Raw genomic sequence first — 21,407 nt, 5'->3', positions numbered from 1 at the left:
ATCGGACGACACAAACTGATGATGCGGAAGGCTGCTGCCTGTTCAAACCACCTGTACTTTACACACACGTCATAACATCACCCTCTCTATCAGGCCAGCCGTCGTATGTCTCCACTTGCGACGTTCGTAAAGGGCGGCCACTCACTACTTGATGAGGTGAGTTAATGGATCAGATCTCACCGCTGGGATGCTAATACATGATAACGGTGATGTATGTTTACCCCGTGAGCGCGTGCCATATATCTGACGCTCGGGGAGGTTAGTTATTACTACACTAGCAATAGTAGTATATTTAGCACTTATCATGGAGGGTGCATCTGTGGTAGAAGCTTCGCATCGGCTGCGGACATGATGCGAATAATGGAGGAACAGAGTCATGGCAGAATATCTGTCAAAACGAGACAGTCTCCGACACCAGGCTGACCCGCTCTCTTTTGATGTCTGCATGGCCTTCAGGCATTTCCAAGAGTGATAATATTAGGGCTACACATAAAATGTCTTGTCTCCAGAAAACAATCAACCGTAAATTGACTGAATTCTTTCACAAAGTCTCAGGAAAATAGACATGAATCCTGCGGACGGTCGGAGCACATCGGCTCAAAGCAGCCTGGCCACAGTGGCGGGCGTCTGTCCCCACGTCATGTTGGTGTGTACACTGTCGTGACGGTCCATTTACTGTTCTTTTTCTCATCATCAATAACAAAAACCCTGGACGACCAGTGAGAGCAACTCTTCTACTACACCCACGTGGACGTAAACCCAATGTATACTCGATGGATGGCCTCTCCGTCATGGAGTAAACCTACACGTTTCAATTACTTACACAGGTACGTTTTAGTTTGGCCATAATGGAGTAGCTAATAGACCATCGTAAATGTTGAAGGTAATGAGAACCGTATAGAAGCAAGTGTATTGGTACAGCTGTACAGTACATATATATATATATATAAGGGTACAGTTGTAAAGCAGCTGTGCCTGTCATTACCACGGTGTGTTCGTTCTCATGATGGCCTGTGTCATGGCAACCCGGAAGCCCACCACAGTCGGCAGGCCAGGAACCACACCCCAGGGGTGGGCCAAGCACGGGGCCAGGCACCAGACTCCGGGGGTGGATGGGCCAAACACATGGTCAGGTACCAGACCCTGGGGGTGGGCCAAGCACATGGCCAGGTACCAGACCCCGGGGTTGGGCCAGGGACATGGCCAGCTACCAGACCCCGGGGGAGGGCCAAGGACGTGGCCAGTCCGGTCAGTGCCAAAGCCTGGTGGAGGGGGGAGAGGGGGAGGGTTGAAGGTAGGCACCGTGCCGGGCCAGGGGTCTGACAACACTCCTGCTCCCGACATGACACGTGCAGCCAGCGTCAAGCACCGCCCTGACCGCCTCGCCTCCCTCCTCCCGAATACTGTCCTCTACCCACACCCCACCACGCGAACCCACTCGCTACTCTCACTTATAAGGCCATCAACCAACATCAATATAAATGTCGTTCAGCCATGAAAATATGAACTGGACCGCGCCGAAGCAGAAAGCATGGTCGATCTATCTATCTATATATATCACAGTGTGTGGACGGAATGGAAAATGAACTACACACGGAGTGCAGGCCAACACAATGTGTCCTCGCCCGAGGTACCAGGGAGACATGACGAGATAAACTGCCAAGCGGCGGATACTGTTTGTGACGTGACTCTTCTTGCCTGGTGTGTGTGTGTGTGTGTGTGTGTGTGTGTGTGTGTGTGTGTGCGCCTGTCATACTGGTGCCTCACACTCACATGTCACACTGCGAGTACGGCTCCGACCATTCCCAGCCAAGATACCTTGAGCCATCAAGCTTATCTCGCGTCTGGGAGGGTGTGGACCTGCTTGGTCTATGCCTTACACACACACACACACACACGTCCTTGTCTCTCATCCAAGACCTAGAGCGCTGGTCTGGTGCCCCCTACAATCACATGTGAAACAAACGAGAGACTTTGAAACAACTTTTAATTCACTAATAAAGCCAGCGAGTTATTTTGGACCGGCCGACGCACCTTAAGTGCGACCCTTGGCCTGCACTATGACCTGGCCCTTAAATCAAGGTCCAGTTATACACCATCACACCCAAGCGTCGCTCAGCGGTGCTTAAGGGTCGTAGCGTTGTGATCAGAGGACTAAGACACGTGACTGGCCAACTATGAATGTATATGTATGTATTTCTATCGAAATTAAGCAATATAAATCCGGTTATATATTTTTTTTCCTGACGACAAAATCGCACAATCAACTACATATCTTCAGGCAGTTAGTAAAGACTGAGAAGCAGGTCAATCACTCGTGCCACCTAATCACCTTATCCAATTTCGCCATCAATTACACATCATGAGGTCTGGAGGCCGGACTACCATCGATAACACGACACTTCGTTAATGTAATGGTGCTTCGTTGTGTCAAGCTGGCTGTATGAGGATGACTGGTTCTGTGGACGGTGGTGGGCATTACCATGGGCTGGGCCGGGTCACCCATGGCAACGTCATCGCCATGGGTGTGAGGACTCCACATCCAAAAATCACATTACGGCCTTTCTTCTTTTTTTTTTTTTTAATGCAATTTCAATCACTTGTTTCTTCATTTTATGTTTTATACCTCCTTCCTTCTGAGCTCTTGCAAACACCGAACAACCAAACGAATTTTCATCATACACATTCCCTTTCACATTTTTCACCTTTTCATTATTTCACTGCTAGACTCTCTATGAAGATTTCTCTAATCATATAAAACAATTCATTTCATATATTCTATTCAAATTAATCTGGAGGCATTTCTATCATGAAATGGTAATGTAAGCCATGTGGTCAAATTGATTACAGGTGAAGGTGTTTGGGAGTGTGGTAACACATCTGCAGCGCAATTAATCTCTCCCTATTAACATTAACTTCATATCAAAGGAATACTGCAAGGCGAGTCTTGAAATTCAACTTTTCATAAAAAAATTTTCAGGATATAAACTAAAAACGCGTGAAAATTAAAGGTACAAGGAACTAACCCCTTCAGATACCAGGAAAATCAAGTTTCCTATTATAAAAATGATAAGAGTTCATGTATATCTGATGTCAACACGTGAACCGGGTATAATCATGGCATCTGATATGGCAAGTTTGGAAGAACCTGTAAAACTATGATGAAACATACGTTTCTAATTTCCATGCATGTATATTTCATTAACTTCTTTCTGTCATTTCCATCCAAAAAAACTATATATTTGACACTGTTGGCCTCAAGGGTAATGTTCATTGTACCTAGCGACCACTGAGCACCACGACTGACCCTTGGGTATGATGGCCCGGCCTTTGACATGACCTTTAATGGGTCAGGTCATCATATTACCCATGGATCGTTTTGTCGTGCTCAAGGATGGTACCTTCGAGCTTAAATGTACGTCTTGTCGTGTTCAAAGATCGTATCCCTGTGCTCAGGAACCGTACCGTTGTGCTCAGGTATGGCACCGTCAAGCTTAAGGTGTCAAAGTTCTTTGAAACCTGGTACCGTCGTCCCTCAGAGTTATACATGACCCGGGGAGGGGGAAACCCCCAATTCCCATTCACTTCTGTTGTGCTTCATAAAAACCTGAGATGGTGCCACAGTGGGATCGGGGCCACACATGGCCTTGAGTACGACTGGCCCTCAGTGCCAACCCCTCCCCTAGCACGGAACACAAAGCATGCTACTCTGGTTGGTAGCGAGCAGGGAGACACAATATCGCACACCGACTTAAAAAAGCTTTTACAAGACTGCCTTTAATAATCAACGCGTTGGACCGAAATACCACAGGTGAGGAATCTGGTCTACCGGGCTTTAAAAGCATTTAAATGTGTGGCTGAGGCAAGCAGAGGCCGGCCAAGTGAATGAAGAGTGAGAGGATATCCTGGCGAAGGCCGGCTGGCCTTTCCCGCTGGCCCCAGACCTCGGCATGGCTTGCCCCGCACACATGGACCCACCAGAAACACTCCTCGTAACTATATATTTCAACAATAATGACGCCAGAATAAAGCAATACAAATAAAAAAAATCAATAATGAAGAACAGAAAAACAATAGTGAAGAGTGAATAAAACAGTAATAACATCAGTAATGACACAAGAATGAAATAACAAATATGATAATAATAAAGCGAGAATATAAGTGTAGATAAAACCAACAATAATGGAGAGGGAGTAAAAACACTGTACATATATATCAAACACTGGTTCAAATTTTCAAAGCAAATATTCACCAAATCGACAAATTAGGAATTTGAACACAAAGCTTATCTTACGGTCTACAACTTAAAAGATTTACATCTAAAAGTTACACGAGATGACTGGACTTCCCAATAGCACTCCTTAGTTTTTTTTTCTGTCGACCTCTGCGAGATTTTCTGCCCCTTGATCACGAAGATAAGACCCCTAGAGCATAACGTTACGACCCTTGAACTTAAGGGTACAACATGTGGCAATGAGAATACGACCACAAGCTGCTGCTAACCTATGCCACATAATCCACGCTGCCTCGTGATTGAAGCACATTCACATGTAAAGAAAACATTTCAAAACGCAAAACTAAAAGGGGAAATTTTGTGAAACACCTTAAAGTCTACCGACAAAGACTTAAATACTGAAAAAAAAGTGCGATTAAGCACGAGTGATGACGACAATCTGGGCGGGTTCAACTTATGAATGGAAGTGTTCCAAACATGTAGTCGGGTTTGGGGCCAAAAGCCTCGGATCGAAATACAATAACTCCTGTGTGTCTCACTGTTGTGTGTCAATCTGGCAGGGGTTGAGAGATATGGGTTACGCCTCTGTTGCCTGGCGTCCGCCACGGTTGGGGTCGCGCACACAGATATGTCCGTTAAGCGGCTTTCTCGAGTGTTTTCCCAGATATTGAGCTCGTTGACACACTTAAGGCGACAATTATACATATCTAGCGAGTGTAAATAAACGACAAAATCAACTCAAGGTAGATTTTGGGGAGAATTTCTCGCCTGACTGTAAGAATACGTCAAAATGTCTCATTTTCAACCCTTTGAAGCAGGACGGCGAGTTGTTTGAGCACGGCGGCAAGACCCACGGGCCATGACCACAACGGTACGTTCCATAAGCACGACCATATCTGATGGCCTTACCTTTAGCCTGACCCCCGTCTTGCTAGAGGAGTTAACAACATAATCCAACTCACGTGAAGGCAAGTAATATTGTCACTAAAACGATTTCTTTCACCAACAGACTGCACTAAAAGTCCAAAGACAAGAGTAAAGATCTATTTCACTTCCTCAACAAAAGAACAGCTTTGGGAAATGGTTACTTAATATTTAAGAGCTCTATCAACATCAATGTAGTTACAGAAATACCTTATCTTTCGTATTAAACGATATTAAATAGGCAAATATTATCATATCAGGGAAACTGTGGGGTTAAGCAAAGTAAATGTAGAAATAACATGTAAATCAATTAGCAGAAGCTATGAAAACCTCAGCTGGTCTCCTTAGCAGTCAAGATCAATTCTGAACGTTAATATTCGGTGAAGTCCCAGTTTAAGGGCACCACATAAATAATCTATTCACTTTGAAGAAAGGCGTTTCAGTAAACTTCTTTGAGTTCGTAAAAGTGATTCAAACTAGACAAAGTTATTTGGTTCAATACATTTTATGCTACAGTAATAGATCATAATAGTGGGTGTGGGGCTATCATAATTTGGAAAACGTGGGGTTAAAAGTTTAGAAAACACTTCGGGGAATCAACAGATCCTATGAAAACCTTACCTACATTCCCCTACCAAACTAAGAGTACATTCTTAACGTTAATCAGAAAAAATATGTGAACCCTTTGACATTCTTTTCGGCATGTTTTAAGTATGATACAGAATATCATGGAAATCCAAACCCAGGTTGTGAGACACGATACCCAGCAGCTGGCAAATATAACGACGGTATATTTCTACAATTATTTCGGCTATTAGGTGAGGCTTGGTAAGGTTTATACTGGTTTACTGACTTAATGAATGAGTATTACCAACGTTCACATTAATCAACCATACACTACCCCTCAATATGCATAACTCATATCGTTTTTTACATCGTCCAAAAAGATTACATGCTCCTTCCGTTACTGTTTTTCTAGGAACTATACCAACAACGTATACAGACAAATCTATCAATATATAATGCTAAAAGCCTGCGGAGCTATTCTAGAAAATGACCGAAAAAAAGGGTGATTCCTCCAGTATTCATTAGAACTACATCGCCTGTTCCTTGTGCTACATGACCCTTAACACGAACATAAACACACACACACACGAAGGGATATGAATCGTGTGTGTGTGTGTGTGAATCATAGATACGACAGCAGCACGGTTAAACTGGTGGAATCAACCGTTTCTTGTGTAGATCGTCACCGTCACATCATCACAGTTATGTTACTTAAGCAGCAGGTAACTGCCTTCACATTACCTCACTCAGGTTGTCACCATCCCGGTACTGCGCTGTCACCACCGAACTTCTCCAACAATCGCTATATAGTTCTGTGAATTCTGTGTTTCCTTATCTTAACGGAAAGTTGCCAAGACTCGGTGTGAACTTGCTGACGATGATGCGAATCTTCTTGAGAAAAACATGGCCGCGTGGGTTCCTCGGGAAGACTCCGTGTCGGAGAAAAGCATAAACAATAATAAATCGATATTCAGTAATGATACTAAATAATCGCAGTAATAATACAGAGGTGCGAGAAACCGTTTAACACACCTTAGGACTAATCACACTTTCTAAATGGCTACGATTATATTACATTCCTCGATTTATACGAATTCAAAGCATTTGACAATGCAAGGAGAAACACGAAATCGGAGTTTTCCATTTTCTGTTGTGACTCCTATATTTACAAAAGTTTATTTTACGATTGTATATTCCAGTATTTCCTGAGGCTTCCGACATTTGAAGTTCTTCTGGTGGGAAGAAAAAATATAATAAACGACTGATGACTTTTGGGGAAATATGAACGAATCTACGACCATTCTGGGCACTACACGGAGAAAAGGAAACGTACGGATACAACTCGGAAATTCAAAGAAATACAGTACACGTAAAGAATGGGAAACTGGAGTAATAAGAAAAACCACGCGAGGGGTTGGGGTCAAGCAACACTAAAATCAATACCAGAAATAATGAAATATGTCAGCGATGTATTAAAAACTGCACAATGAGGGGATATAGTGATACAAAAGAATACGAGGAAATTCGAACAACAAACTTCCGTGATGTAGCGATCAGCGTTCCCGACCGTGACGCAGTCACCCCAACTGCTCATCCATCCCTTGGGGATGGTCGATAAAATGGGTACCTGGGTCAGGCTAGTATATATATATATATATATATATATATATATATATATATATATATATATATATATATATATATATATATATATATATATCGTTAATGGGTTGGCCTTAGTAGGGCCTCAGCTGCCCGTGCCGTCTCAAAAAAATAAAAAAGTGTCCATTCGCATCTGTTTGTGATTGTGGAAGATATCAGAAACTTATTAGTGTTGTAAAGTTAGTTAGTATGCAGTTAATTCAAAAAGCACAATCAGCAAACTGTCAATGTGACTTATGGGGGTGCAAATAATTCAAATCGTGGACTTGAAGCAAATTATTCATCAATTCTATTCTTAAAAATGTCTACAGTTCTGCCTGCTTTCAACCACTTTAATTCGTAGATCGTTCCACATGTTAACAATCCTGTTGTAAAGTACTTGGCTTCATTCTAGGTAAAACGTTTGCCCAGGAGTTTGTGTTCATTACTACATGTGTAAATCAGACGAATCGAGTCTAACAGGTAGTTTGATAGATCATCAAAACGTTTGATGTTACTGAAAGGGGCAGCTATTAAAAGCTTAACTATCTCATTTATCGCCTCTTTCATTGTACTCAGATTAATCTCATCAGGTCCAGCCGTTTTATGTATTTTCATTGTTTTTTTTTTGTTTTTTTTTACGTCAATTTGTTGAAGAACGTTCTCCTCTTATCGATGTAATTGGATTCGGGATATGGGTTGTGTTCCATCGTAAATCCAGATGAAAAAAAGTCAACATTTTTGTCATGGCTTCGCCGTCTCAGGCCAAGTCACCGTTTTCCGTAATCAATGGATCTATTGACTGAGTAATGACCCTCTTGCATCCAACATAACTGTAAGATTCCTTACGGTTTGCTTCTGCTACTTTCAGCCATGTAAGCTTCGTGCTGTTCACGCCGTCATACAACTCTTGCTTTTCCTACGTATAAGTTAGCTTCCTCAAAAGTCACTTTTTTATTTGAACGACCCACCACCTCAGCTACGGTTAAGAAACACACCGTCTACTACGCATAGACATTTGTATGTTCCCTCCACTGCTTTGAGGGTTTTACTGAAGTGTACTGTGCGGTGGACCTATACACTAGTCCTACTGTCATTTTTTTTTCTAACGAAGTCTATCTTTTAATTTCCACAAAAATGAAAACGACATTCCCAACGGCTACATTTTTTTTTCTTTTTACCACGGGATTTGAATGGGCTTTAACACAGAGCAAGACACCACCGTCTACATTGTTTTTCCAATCCCTATTAAACATGGCGTGTAGTCTGTCATCGAGTATTCAGCGAGGAAATCTATAGGATCTAACCCAGGTTAAGATGTGGCAGTCGCATCATAATTTCCTCCCACAGCCGCTCTCTCTAACTTGGTGACTGTATTGCTCATACTCCGAGCGTCAACATACAATATCATTTGATGAAACCTATTTCGAAGGGCACTTATAGAAGGGTGGGGGAGGTCTGTTTTATCGACAGAACGCACGTATAGACTCACTAACGAGCTTTAACGACTTCCTGTCTGACCAATCCGGAGTTAACTAACTGTAATGAACAGGGAGAGTTTAATCACACGCGGGTGGATGATGATGACAAGTTAATGAGATCGTGAATAAACGCGGAGCAATCAACGGAAGGGTGGAACACCTAACGGAAGCCTGAGTAGGAACGAAACAGCAAACGGAGCCCTGGGCAGCCATGCAATCAGCTAACGGAACGTAGCATAACAACGGGACAGGTAACGGAGCCGCAGGTAGGGTGGAGCAACGGGTCGAGACACATGAGAGGGTTCGGGGGGGCGTCACCTGGCTCCACTGGTAAACTGGTGTAACGCGACCCCTCCTGCTGTAACTGGTGACGCACGACTGGCACCCAGTGGCACTGGCTGGTGACGGGAGGGCCTGGGGGAGGGGGAATGGCTAGTGACTGGAGGGCCGGCATGCTCTGACTGGGGACTCGGCCATGGTTTCTGACTAGGCTGACTACCGTGTCCCGCAAGCTGTGACCGTAACTTGAGCTGTGACTGAAAAACTCTGCCGTGAGCTGTGAGTGGCACATGACTGTCGTAATGAGAGGGCTGAGGGGGTCTTAAACTACTAAGGTGGGGGATGGCACTGTCTCGCATGTCGTGAGAGGGACGGGCGTTACCACTCATGAAATACATTTGAGGAACGACTGTAGTTGCGTGGGGAGGGGAGAGGTAAACATGTGTGACGAGGTGGGCGCACAAAGAGAATCCTTAACTCCTTTTAAAACATTTCTAAGTGTTTGTCTTCACCACACGAAGGGTCTCGTGTCTCGGTAACCCTGTGAGGGGTCTCTCTGTCTCCCATGTATCTCTCCATACCTCTTTATCTTCCTCCTCTACAGTCTGTCTTCCTCTCCTCAGCCATCTGTGTGCAAACCAACAAATGTTTTTCGTTTTACGGGCACCAGGTTCCTGTGAAAATGCAGAGGGGGGTCGGTCGACCGTTCGGAGGCGAACGTCGGCCGTGTCTGCCACGCCGCCACATACGGGCCTTAATTACAAAATATAATTGAAAACCGCACTCCTGTTGCGCCAGCACCACCGTCGACAACACGGGAACTTCGAATAAATTTCTAATTAAATGTATTGCCGGGAAAGAAGAAGTGGGGGGCTCCGGGAGGGGTTTGCTTAGGGCGTGTGCTGGTCAAACCAGCGACACACGAAGACCTTAGCGTGGGACTCTGGCCTGGGACCAGGACGTGAGACTCTCTCCTGGGACCAGGACGTGGGACTCTCTCCTGGGATGTAGCCGTGGGACCCTGGTCTGGGACCAGGAGAACACAATGTGTACATCAGGAGACACAGAGTGTAGTACCTGGAGATTACAGCAGGCTTGACGTGTTGAGGATGTCTCCCTCAGGTTGGGGGTACGTGTTACCTGGGCTGTGACCAGGTCATAACGATAAGAGGCCAGAGTGGCACAGAGGACTGCTTCTGAGATGACTTCAGAAGGAAAAGACAATATGGCAAATACGAGACTATAGTACAATATGGAAAATACGAACCTATGGTACAATGTGGCAAATATGAGACTATGGAAGATGTGGTAGGTACGAGCTCATTTCTGAAGTATAACACGTTCTTCGCCCGTCTTACTCAATACCCAGACACCAGACATGGCAGGATGCTGGCCACAACAAGTGAAATGTTCCCTATAAATGTACTGGAGAAGATCATGCACAGCAAACAATACTTAACCTTCTTCGTGGCATCAACGGCAGCTGGTGAAGACGGTCTTAGGGTCGTTCAGGTATTCCTGTGGGCGTCATGCAGTCATTCATTCTCATGGGACAACCATCCCTTCTTACCATGCATATTCATGATGGGGGTCCCCAAGGCACCGTCCAGCCAATAGCAAAGCCAAGCCACCAGATACCCAATCATGCATGACCTTCCCGCCACCAATCAGATAGCAGGGCCACCGTGAGACCCGTACATGCGTGACGTCACCACCAATCGCGAGGCAGTAGGGCTAGATATCGTGACGTCACCGCCAATGGCAAGGCAAGACGGAAGGATATCAGCGCATGCGCACCTGTGTTCTACTCTCGCGCCAAAACAAGACCTTGATGCAAATGAAGTTGCGTAATGGCGCCCACCGTCGCCCTCTGACGACAAGACACGTCCTCGAGAATCGTAGATCTACAGGAGCATCTCCTAGAGGCAGGAAGCTGTCCCATCTACGAAATCCCAAAGGACACACACACGTCAGAGAGACGATGATGACGGGAGTCAAACACGGACCCTCCAATTGCACAAGACCAACCAAAAGAGAGAGAGAGACACCACCCCGATTGCCTCCTTAACAACCCAACTACCCTCACTACGACTGGCTCTAATGTAGATGTCAAGGGTTATGTAGCGTGAGCACTAACTACTACGATGAGAGGTGGATGGTTAGAGAACTAGATGAGGAGGGAAGGAAGGAAGGGGGTCAGTGTTTAAAGGAGGAGGCTGGGGGCTCCTCTGGTGGTGAGGGCCGTCGCCTGGCACGTCCTACCTCTCCTGATTCGGAAGTCCCCTAGAAAAGGTGGAAAACACTTTGGTCAAGACATGGTGCATGACACCCACTGGTCGGGCAGGACGTGGGTGAGAGGGACAAGACCTATGGCTAACCTCTTGGAGCACGACAGGGACACCTTGAGCACGACAGGGACAACACCTCGGGCACGACAGGGACGACTCGTGGAAGGGTGTATGATGACCCCGGCCGTTGCCACGACCATCATAGCCCCAAGGGTCGTCCCCGTCGTGCGCTCTAGGGTCGCACCGTCGTGCTCAAGAGTCATGTCGTCCTCCTGAGGCAGTTACAAACGATATAATATTACAATACAAACTTATGTGAGGCCGAAACTCAGTTATATACTTCTTTAACTGAATAATAACAGTAATAACCTATAATCATAACACATGGAAATATGAAAACTATAACCCCCCAACTAGTCCTTCTCTATCACCTCCTGAACTAGCTCTTCTCTATAACTATAACTTGAACTAGCTATTCTCTAACTATAACCTCCTGAACTAGCTCTTCTCTATAACTATAACTTGAACTAGCTATTCTCTAACTATAACCTCCTGAACTAGCTCTTCTCTATAACTATAACTTGAACTAGCTATTCTCTAACTATAACCTCCTGAACTAGCTCTTCTCTAATCATAACCTGCTGAACTAGCTCTTCTCTATATACAGACACTAATTTACCTATATTTCAAACAATAACAACAATACTTAATGCCTCAAAATATTGCTCATCAATTAACATGACTCAGGACCAAACAAGTGGACCACATATTAAGATTCTTAAAAATAATGACAAATAATTAAACATGGACTCATTCCACACACACACACACACACACACACACACAGACACAGACACAGACACACACACACACACACACACACACACACACGACTATATGCACATAAACACACAAAAGGAGACATACATACATATACATATATACACACACATCTGATGCCGTCTCTCCACATCTAATATTGCAGGTCATTCAGAAGCAGGATCTCGGGGTCACCCAGGTCACTTGAGTATGACTCCAGGTCACCCAGGTCACTTGAGGGAGCATGACCTGTGCTGACACGAAGTTACCCAGCCCCTGAGCCAGTTCACCTCTTCACCACTTGCACTCAGTGACTTCGACGCTGTCATTGCCCAGAACCTGACCTGGCCCGTACACTGTGACCTCCCATGACCCAGTAGGTCAGGTCCAAACTGCGTCCCGTTCCACAGATCAGATGTTAGCCATATGTGGGATAATCTCCGACGATCCAGAGTATATACCGTGGCAATGACGAAATCATATCTTGTATACGGGTATACTAGACCGTATGAATGCGTCTGTTAGACGGTGCGAATGCGTCTGTCATATCTTGTACACGGGTATACTAGACGGTACGAATGCGTCTTTCATATCTTGTATACGGGAATACTAAACGGTACGAATGCGTCAATCTACATCGCCAACCCTCACTAAGCGTGTCGAGTACACCTGCTCAGCGCGTGATTTACAAAAACACCTGTATTCAAGGATCAGCAAACATGTTCAGTACAGAGCCAATCAATCAATCATCTTGAGTCATCCAACATGACAATCCTCCCCCCAACTCACGTAAATGCATACGTGCCCCGCTCTATCTTTCCACCAACACCAACGCGCGATGTAATCTGTTTATCTAAAGTATTAGGTATTATATCTATCTACGCCGAGGCTACACGAATGACATTATCATTTTGGCACGTAAGTACACAGCCAGGCTTGATGACGGGAGGTACAGGGATGGAGGTAGGGGTGGTGGGGGAGTCCTGGGTTGGCGTCATTGCTACAGGGGGGAGGGGTTCAGCCACGTCACATCCATAGGTTAACGAGTGAACGACCTTCACCCTCCATGTCAGAGCAACTTTTGAATTCTTCACGTCAGAAACACAACGACCGGCTGGAAACTCAGTTTCTTCAGTGGTAAAGTTACTGTCCACTGAAATATACTGCCACTAAATACTGTCAACGTAAAGGCTATCGGTACATTTACAAAACGGCAAGACAAATACTTTAATGGTATTAATCTAGACAGTAATATAGAGGTCCAATCTGCCTGTAGACACGCCGGGGAGCTTTCCAGAAGCACGGTGACTAACCCTTATACACCGCTGCCACAAAATTCGTCCATTTCTTTTGCAAGGCAGAAGTTCCTGGCTGCTGGGGTGATACATTTTCGAGAAAATATATTAGTGCTGAACGGGAAGGTTGTGCCGGCAATATGGGAGGCAAGAAGAGAAATGACAGGGTTGAATAGCTATACCACTGAACAACACCGTTCCGCCGTTCTTCGCAGGATCGAGTAGATAAGGACCCAGAAGACCCGAAACTGATAGCTCTCAATGCTTCCGTTTGTCCAATCATATACCTCCGCGTTGTACAGTTAGGTTGGGTTAAATACTATCTGCTGGCTGTGTGAGCCAGATGGGAAATGACCGGTGTAGACCCCGTTGCTCATCAACGTGAGACGAAGGATATTCGAGTACATAGTATTTGGATAGTCAAATATACATATATATATATATATATATATATATATATATATATATATATATATATATATATATATATATATATATATATATATATATATATATATATATATATATTTCACTTTGCCTTAAAATATACCTAGACTTGGCGAGACACACTAGGAGCATCGGCTCCAAAAAGTAATCCCCAGAGTATTGATGATCATCATAACAATAATCCTCAAAATAAATCAATTATGATTTAATTAATCATAATCCAACAGCGTTCACGATGAACCAGGTGACGCGGCAACAAGCAAGCCTTCCTGTTCACGTATATTCGTACGTTACAAAATAAATGAATAATAAATAAGTTATACAAAAGTGACTGATGATCGGACCTTCAGCATGAAGTGTGAGCGGGAACACAGCCGCCTCGTAACTACAGAATGTAGCTTCTGCTTCCTTCACTAAATCATGATTAATATTTGATACATTAATGCTATCAACATTCTCAAGTTCACTAACACACGGTGATAATGAAGAAGAAATCACGGCAAAAACACACACTACGTAACCCTCTTACATCGTCGTGAAGCAACAATGAACCAGTTTTAAGAAACACAAGCGAACCTTTTTTTTTTTTTTGACGATGTGAAAACCTGCTTTTCCGATCCATGTATTCAAGGATTTCTGGCCGCCTGGAAAACCTAGTTTCCAGCTGGGGGACTGGAACCTGACCTGACCCCGCCTGGCAACAGAGAATACAAAGGTACGAAAATCCATGGTCTGGAGGACCGTCCCTCGAACCCACGATGAGCCGAATGACACAGCGAATCAATACAACCAAAACACCAGTCCCCCACCATCCGTCCGGTCGGGCGGGCAGGCACCCACCCCTTCCTTCGATGGGATGATCGTGTAGAACGAGAGAGAGAGAGAGAGAGAGAGAGAGAGAGAGAGAGAGAGAGAGAGAGAGAGAGAGAGAGAGAGAGAGAGAGAGAGAGAGTACCTATCCGCGAGTACGTAAGATAAGACTCTATACCATTGAGCAGGGCCTGCGCGTGGTGCTCACCGCAGGAAAACAAAGCTAAGAGCAAAGAGACAAGTCACACGTTATCAAGTGTTACGTTATATGTAAGATGGCGAGGTCGTGTCTCTGTGTTCGCAGACTGAAGGCCAGCAGCCCAGAGGTAAGTGTATGGCAGAAATATACACAACCGGGGCTAAAGTGGGGAACTTCGACAGCCATTATTCATTACCCAGCCAAAACTGAAAAGTCCCAAACTCGTATCTGAACACAGGAACTGTATATATATATATATTACCTAATAATCAATATTTCACAATGTGTGTGTGTGTGTGTGTGTGTGTGTGTGTGTGTGTGTGTGTGTGTGTGAGTGTGTGTCTGTGTGCGCGCGCCCCCTCCAATAAGGGACAATAGCGTTAGACAACATGCAATAATCATCCCACCAGATGTGGCTCACATAACAACGATCTAATCCACAAATCTGAGCCTTCACTACAAGTCTTTAATCAAAATACCTGAGCTGTACAGAGGGTTTTTACAGACACTACAAGAAAGAAATAAGAAGACGCGGCGGTTTTAAAAAAGAGGGGGGAATAAATAGAGAGATATATGCTGCCAAGTGATAGATGATAATTTATTTATGGAGAATAATTCTGTTGAAAGAGGGGCGCAGACGGGGGCAATAGCGAGGCGGGGGGGGGGAGCTGGGGGGGTGGGGGAGGCAGCCGAGGCCATGACTCCAGTGGAAACAACCATGCAACAAATGGAAACAGAACAACAACAACAAAAAAAAGTTACAGGAATGATCAGTCATGAGAAAACGGGATGAGTACTGTTTACTGTACTGCCTTACCGTCTGTATCGTTCGAGTGTTTCACGCTGGGTGTCACGTGACTCGTTCAACACCCACCCCTCCTCCCTCCTCACCATACTACAGCCACCCACACTGGCTGACCCCAGAACTGTCCCCCATTTTCCATTAAAGCCTAATTCTGTTTTGAAGAAGAAATGGCGACATTTGAGGTTTCCTTTCATTCCCCAAATACTGATCACCTCATTTTCTATAATCAACACTAACTCTAGGTCCACTAGATTATATGTGTGTGTGTGTGTGTGTGTGTGTGTGTGTGTGTGTGTGTGTGTGTGTGTGTGTGTGTGTGTGTGTGTGACATAAATCGCAGACAGAAGGAAACGTATTCCCAAGACACGTCGCATCCCAGACGCAAGCTTGGCTTCGCTCGCTATCCTCTGAGTGACACGGTAGACGATCGGAACCTGATATCTCTCCACCAGATGATATGATAAGGTTTCCTCAAGTATTACGAATTCAATCTCATCTGCTCGTTGTTGTTAACGTTTATAGTATAGATACAGAGGAGCTGAATTTTCGTTCTGCCACAAGAGTTTGAGGATACAGTATAAGTAATCAATACTGAGCAAACACAGAGCGCGGTCATTAATGCAGGATACGCTCAGGTCCTCGATAATGTGATCTCAATATTCATTCTGGTGTCTGTCCATCAGTGGCACTTCCCAGTGGATCGCACTTGTGTTTTTAACCATCTAAACACCCACTAGATAATGTACCGGCCGTCCACTTACATACCCATCTGATAATGTACTGCCCCACCTATATACCCACCTGATAAAATGTACTGCCCCCACCTATATACCCACTTATCAATGTACTGCCCCCATCTATATACCCACTTATCAACGTACTGCCCCCACCTATATACCCACTTATCAATGTACTGCCCCCACCTATATACCCACTTATCAACGTACTGCCCCCCACCTATATACCCACTTATCAATGTACTGCCCCCACCTATATACCCACTTATCAATGTACTGCCCCCACCTATATACCCACTTATCAACGTACTGCCCCCCACCTATATACCCACTTATCAATGTACTGCCCCCACCTATATACCCACTTATCAATGTACTGCCCCCACCTATATACCCACTTATCAACGTACTGCCCCCACCTATATACCCACTTATCAATGTACTGCCCCCACCTATATACCCACTTATCAATGTACTGCCCCCACCTATATACCCACTTATCAACGTACTGCCCCCACCTATATACCCACTTATCAATGTACTGCCCCCACCTATATACCCACTTATCAACGTACTGCCCCCCACCTACATAACCACCTATTAATGCACTGCCTCCAGGTACAGGACCACTTAAATCCCTCCCGCCGTTCGACTGGAGAACGTCATCACGTTCACCTCCCTCTCTCCCTCACGACGTTCACAGTGGGCAACCCTCTCTGCCTCTGTAGAGCTCAAGCAAACCCCCCCCCCAACCCTTCCCCTCTGCTGGGGGCCCCTCACACAGCTGATTCCCCCCCCCCCCTCTTTCACTCACGGTGACGTCAACACAGCTGTCTCCTCCTCCTCCTCCTGGACGCTGCATCAAACTGGCAGCTTCAGCTGTCGTCTTCAAGCGAGGGGGGGGGGGGGGGGGGGGTATGGGGGTGGGGTGGGTGGTGTGAGGGGAGCACCCCCCTCCCCTCCCCGGACCATTGCATGTCAAACATAAACATGCAATAACGCATGACTCGTCGCTACTGTGTTAAGTCTCGCTGCCCAGCGGCTTTTTCTTTTTCATTCTATATTCCTAACAGAGTCTCCGAATACATCCGGCGCCATGCATGGCGAAAGTGCATGACTCACACACGGGAAAAACCCTGACACATGTTTGTACGTGCGTAGAGAGAGAGAGAGAGAGAGAGAGAGAGAGAGAGAGAGAGAGAGAGAGAGTCTTGCGTGCAAACACCCCCCGACGCCGAACTGCGCCCTCGATCGAACTGTCAAAGGCTAAGATAACAATACAGAGGATCACTCCACCACCGGAGGGAGGGAGGGAGATGGAGGGAGGGAGGGAGGGAGGGAGATGGAGGGAGAGAAAGAAAAATCGCCTTTGTAAAGTTCACATCAATAGTAAAGTCAGGGGGGGGGGGGAATGGAGGGGAGTGGGGTAAGGGGAGGGGGGGGGGGTAAGGAGGAGTAGTAGCAGGCCAGTGATAGATTGTGCAGATGATGATGATGGTGATGGCTCAACCCACCCACCCACACCTACCTCACTACACACACACACACCTCCCTCCCTCCCTCCCTGCCTGGCTGGCAGGCTGGCCCGATGCCCACATCAGCCATGACATGAAGACATTTCCCCCCAGCCATACACCCCAGATGAGGGAGAGCACCACGCATTCTGTCTCGTGACCTAAGCCATACTTTACAACCAGACGTGACCCGACGGGTCAACCCCCGAGTGTGATGTTCTGACCTCAGGCGCGGGGAAACAATTACCAACGCCGGTTAATTAGTAATCATAATCACAACCGACATACTGATTTAATAATCACAACCGACGTAATGACTTAATAATCACAACCGACATAATGATTACTTACAACATAGTGAGCTCTTTACAACCACGATCATGACGTACTAAACTTAAACCACCGAAAAGCTTGAGGTTCTGAGATGCTGCGGCTGCGGTGGTGATGACGGAGGACAACGTTACGGTTGTGAACCCTGACCCCAAGCCCTTAGGGCTGTCTCCTTCCCTACTCACTCACTGTCTCACTTACTTAACTCCCCCTTACTCATGAACCTGTGACTCACACGAACTCTACCTAACCACTCGCCATGTATTTAAGTAAGTACACGGACGGATCAAAGATGTGACAATAAACTCTTTAAAACGTACCTCAGACCTAAATAGCAACGTGTTTTTGAGGGTATTTAACTGAGGTCTGATAGAGAAGGTCTACAGGAGGGTAAAAGAGATGGCATCTGAGTTCATAGTTATCTACCATGGAGGAGAGAAGAGTAAGGGGTGACCTGATCACAGCCCTCCTGATATCTCAACCAGATTGACGATGCCGATTATGTCCTTATCAATAAGAGATACAAAGAACACCAACGAAAGAACATAACATGAAACAAAGGAAAGACATAACGAACTACTTTGACAGCAGAACAGTACTGGATGAACGAGACTGTGAATGCCCACAGTATACACAGGTGACGAAGTTCTACTGTGGTAGAGAAAGTTCAAGAGATGGAACCCTACCAGCGCAGAACTTTACCCCCTTCCCGTGCACAACAAACAGTGTCATTACAATTAGGCAATCATCCCGGATAAAAGACGATGAGATCTGTGGGATCTTGGGATGGGGACATCCGGGGCACAGTGGTAGGACATGAGACCATGAGGTAAGGTGAAGCAGGATGGGGAAGGTGAGGCAGGGTGGGCAAGGTGAGGCAGGGCGCCGCCGCAGGGTGTGGGACACGGGAGGTGGGAGGGTGGAGGTGGGGAGCGGCGGCGGCAGCGGCGGGGTGGAGGTGTGTCATCACCATCATCACTGCCTCATCAGCGAACACGGGAAGGGCGTGGTGGCAGGTTCGAACCAGGAGCTGGTGGAAGGAGGTGGGGGAGACGGTCTGGTCCCCCCCCCCCCCCCACATCCCACAGTCTGTCTGTCTGCTTGCCACCCACACCACCACCTGCCTGCTGGGAGCAGACACTGCAGGGGCAGCAGGAACCGAAGCGGTGGAAAGAATTATCGTTAAAGGGTCAGGCTATGGCGTCGCCAACGGCTACTGATGCGGGCGCCTGTCTCCGTCGCTGTACGGAATACGACTGTCGCTATCCGGGACACGATCGTCGCTATCAGGGATACGACCGTCGGTCTCCAGGATACGACCGTCGCAATCCAGACTACGTCTCGTCAATACCCAGGCTACGACCGTCATTTGAATTTAAATAACCCATTTGAATATATTACGACAAACACCTTACAATTTCTTTTTTTTTCTTAGCTCTATTACTTTAAGAGGCCAACGAACCAGCTGTTAAAATCTATCCAACCACAAGGCTAAATATCTAAAAAATATATTAAAGTTAACAATTCTCGCTAAAGCTGAGATTTACTATTTTTGTTGATAATTCCTCGTTTTCTGTCCAATTCCAATTTTCTATTAAAGCAATGAAACCTACCGACAGGGGGAACTTATCTCTTTTATATATATATCTATAAAACACATTGAAAGAAATAGAAAAATGCTCCTGAATGATACAAAAAGAGAGACATCGCCTTTGGCTCTCTCAGTCTCGGGGTAAACTCCTCGAAACTCCTCAGCCAGAGGAATCCCTTTATTCATTTGTTTGTCTATTTATTCTCTCTGAAGACCATGGCGACAATACTAAGATTTTTAAGAACTTTCACTAAATTTCTAAAATTCTTATTCTATGAAATTTGAAGAGAATTTACGCACCGGGTTCCTGCTATTTGCATTATATATTTTTTTAATTTATCTAATCTATCGATTTCCACTGTCTGGTTCTGCTCCCTAGAATCATTCGTCTATTATCATGGTGCATATTGTCTACTGACCCCCCTCCCCGAGTACGACGTTACGACCCTTAAGTACAACTGTGCGACCCTCGAGCACGACGTTACGACCCTCGAGTACGATTGTACAACCCTCATGGACCTTTAGACCCGAGGGTCGTACCGCCGTTGCTCAGGAAGTTAAAACACTTCCACCGGGGAACAAGTGAACATCTGGATCACTGCAGCTGTGCCAGGGTTCAGCTGTCCAACGCTGTTATATAACTGTCACTAGAGTACAGCAGCAGCAGCAGCAGCAGCAGGAGATGCGTGCAGCTTTGTGTGCGTGCAGCTTGCCTTCGTGTCCTGCATCTCTATCTCTTGACGTCGTAAAGGAGTCTCTCTCTCTCTCTCTCTCTCTCTCTCTCTCTCTCTCTCTCTCTCTCTCTGACCACCATACCACGGTGGCTATGACTTATCATGCCAACAATCCACCTCTACTGATTCCGCCCAGCATCACCTTTATTCCACACACAATCTATCACTGCTGGAATATCTTGCAACTTTTTTCCTTCCACTTCCCAACTGGTGTAAGTTCAAGCTCCAATTTCGGCCGCTGAACTTGTTCCATTAGTGACCACAATTACGTCATTAAATCTCAGCCAAAAGTTGCGACTTGTGAGCTTATGGTTACAGAGCTTCAAGATCACAGACGATTCTGGAGAATGCGTAGATTACAGGAGCCTCAATACACGTCTCATTAAGATAGTGTTAAGGGATGAGCTATGTTATAGGACACCCCACAAACGGTCATTATAATTTGCTTCATTATCATTAAGGAAAGGAGTCGTGTGTGTGTGTGTGTGTGTGTGTGTGTGTGCCGGGGGCCACCTTGTCAAAGTCTCCTGTCACGCGACGCTCCACTTGCCACCACCACAACCACCGCCACCACAATGACCATTTACCCCAGACACTTGCCGCCGCCACCACCACTGCAACCAGCCAGGATGGTGGTGGTCGTGGTGTTAGGAGTGGGGGTGGGGGAAGGATACGGTGTTGACGCAGATGGGTGACGGAGGAACCTGCAGAC

General features: G+C 45.8%; 1 protein-coding gene across 5 annotated transcripts in view; it reads right to left on the bottom strand.

Annotated features, from left to right (window-relative positions):
* Positions 1–21,407, bottom strand: part of FucTA (glycoprotein 3-alpha-L-fucosyltransferase A) — a 163,989-nt gene that overhangs the window by 24,836 nt on the left and 117,746 nt on the right. For 4 of the 5 annotated variants that reach the window (XM_071669369.1, XM_071669370.1, XM_071669372.1 and 1 more), the window contains one exon: positions 11,389–11,409. The exons of the other annotated variant lie outside the window; for it this stretch is intronic. In XM_071669369.1, the coding sequence (XP_071525470.1) occupies positions 11,389–11,409 (21 nt within the window). The remainder of the gene's footprint in view (positions 1–11,388; positions 11,410–21,407) is intronic. 5 annotated transcript variants of the gene reach the window in all.

This window comes from Panulirus ornatus, chromosome 14 (genome assembly GCF_036320965.1).
Source record: "Panulirus ornatus isolate Po-2019 chromosome 14, ASM3632096v1, whole genome shotgun sequence".
NCBI classification, from domain to species: domain Eukaryota; kingdom Metazoa; phylum Arthropoda; class Malacostraca; order Decapoda; family Palinuridae; genus Panulirus; species Panulirus ornatus.
This window is presented reverse-complemented; position numbering and strand designations above follow the sequence as displayed.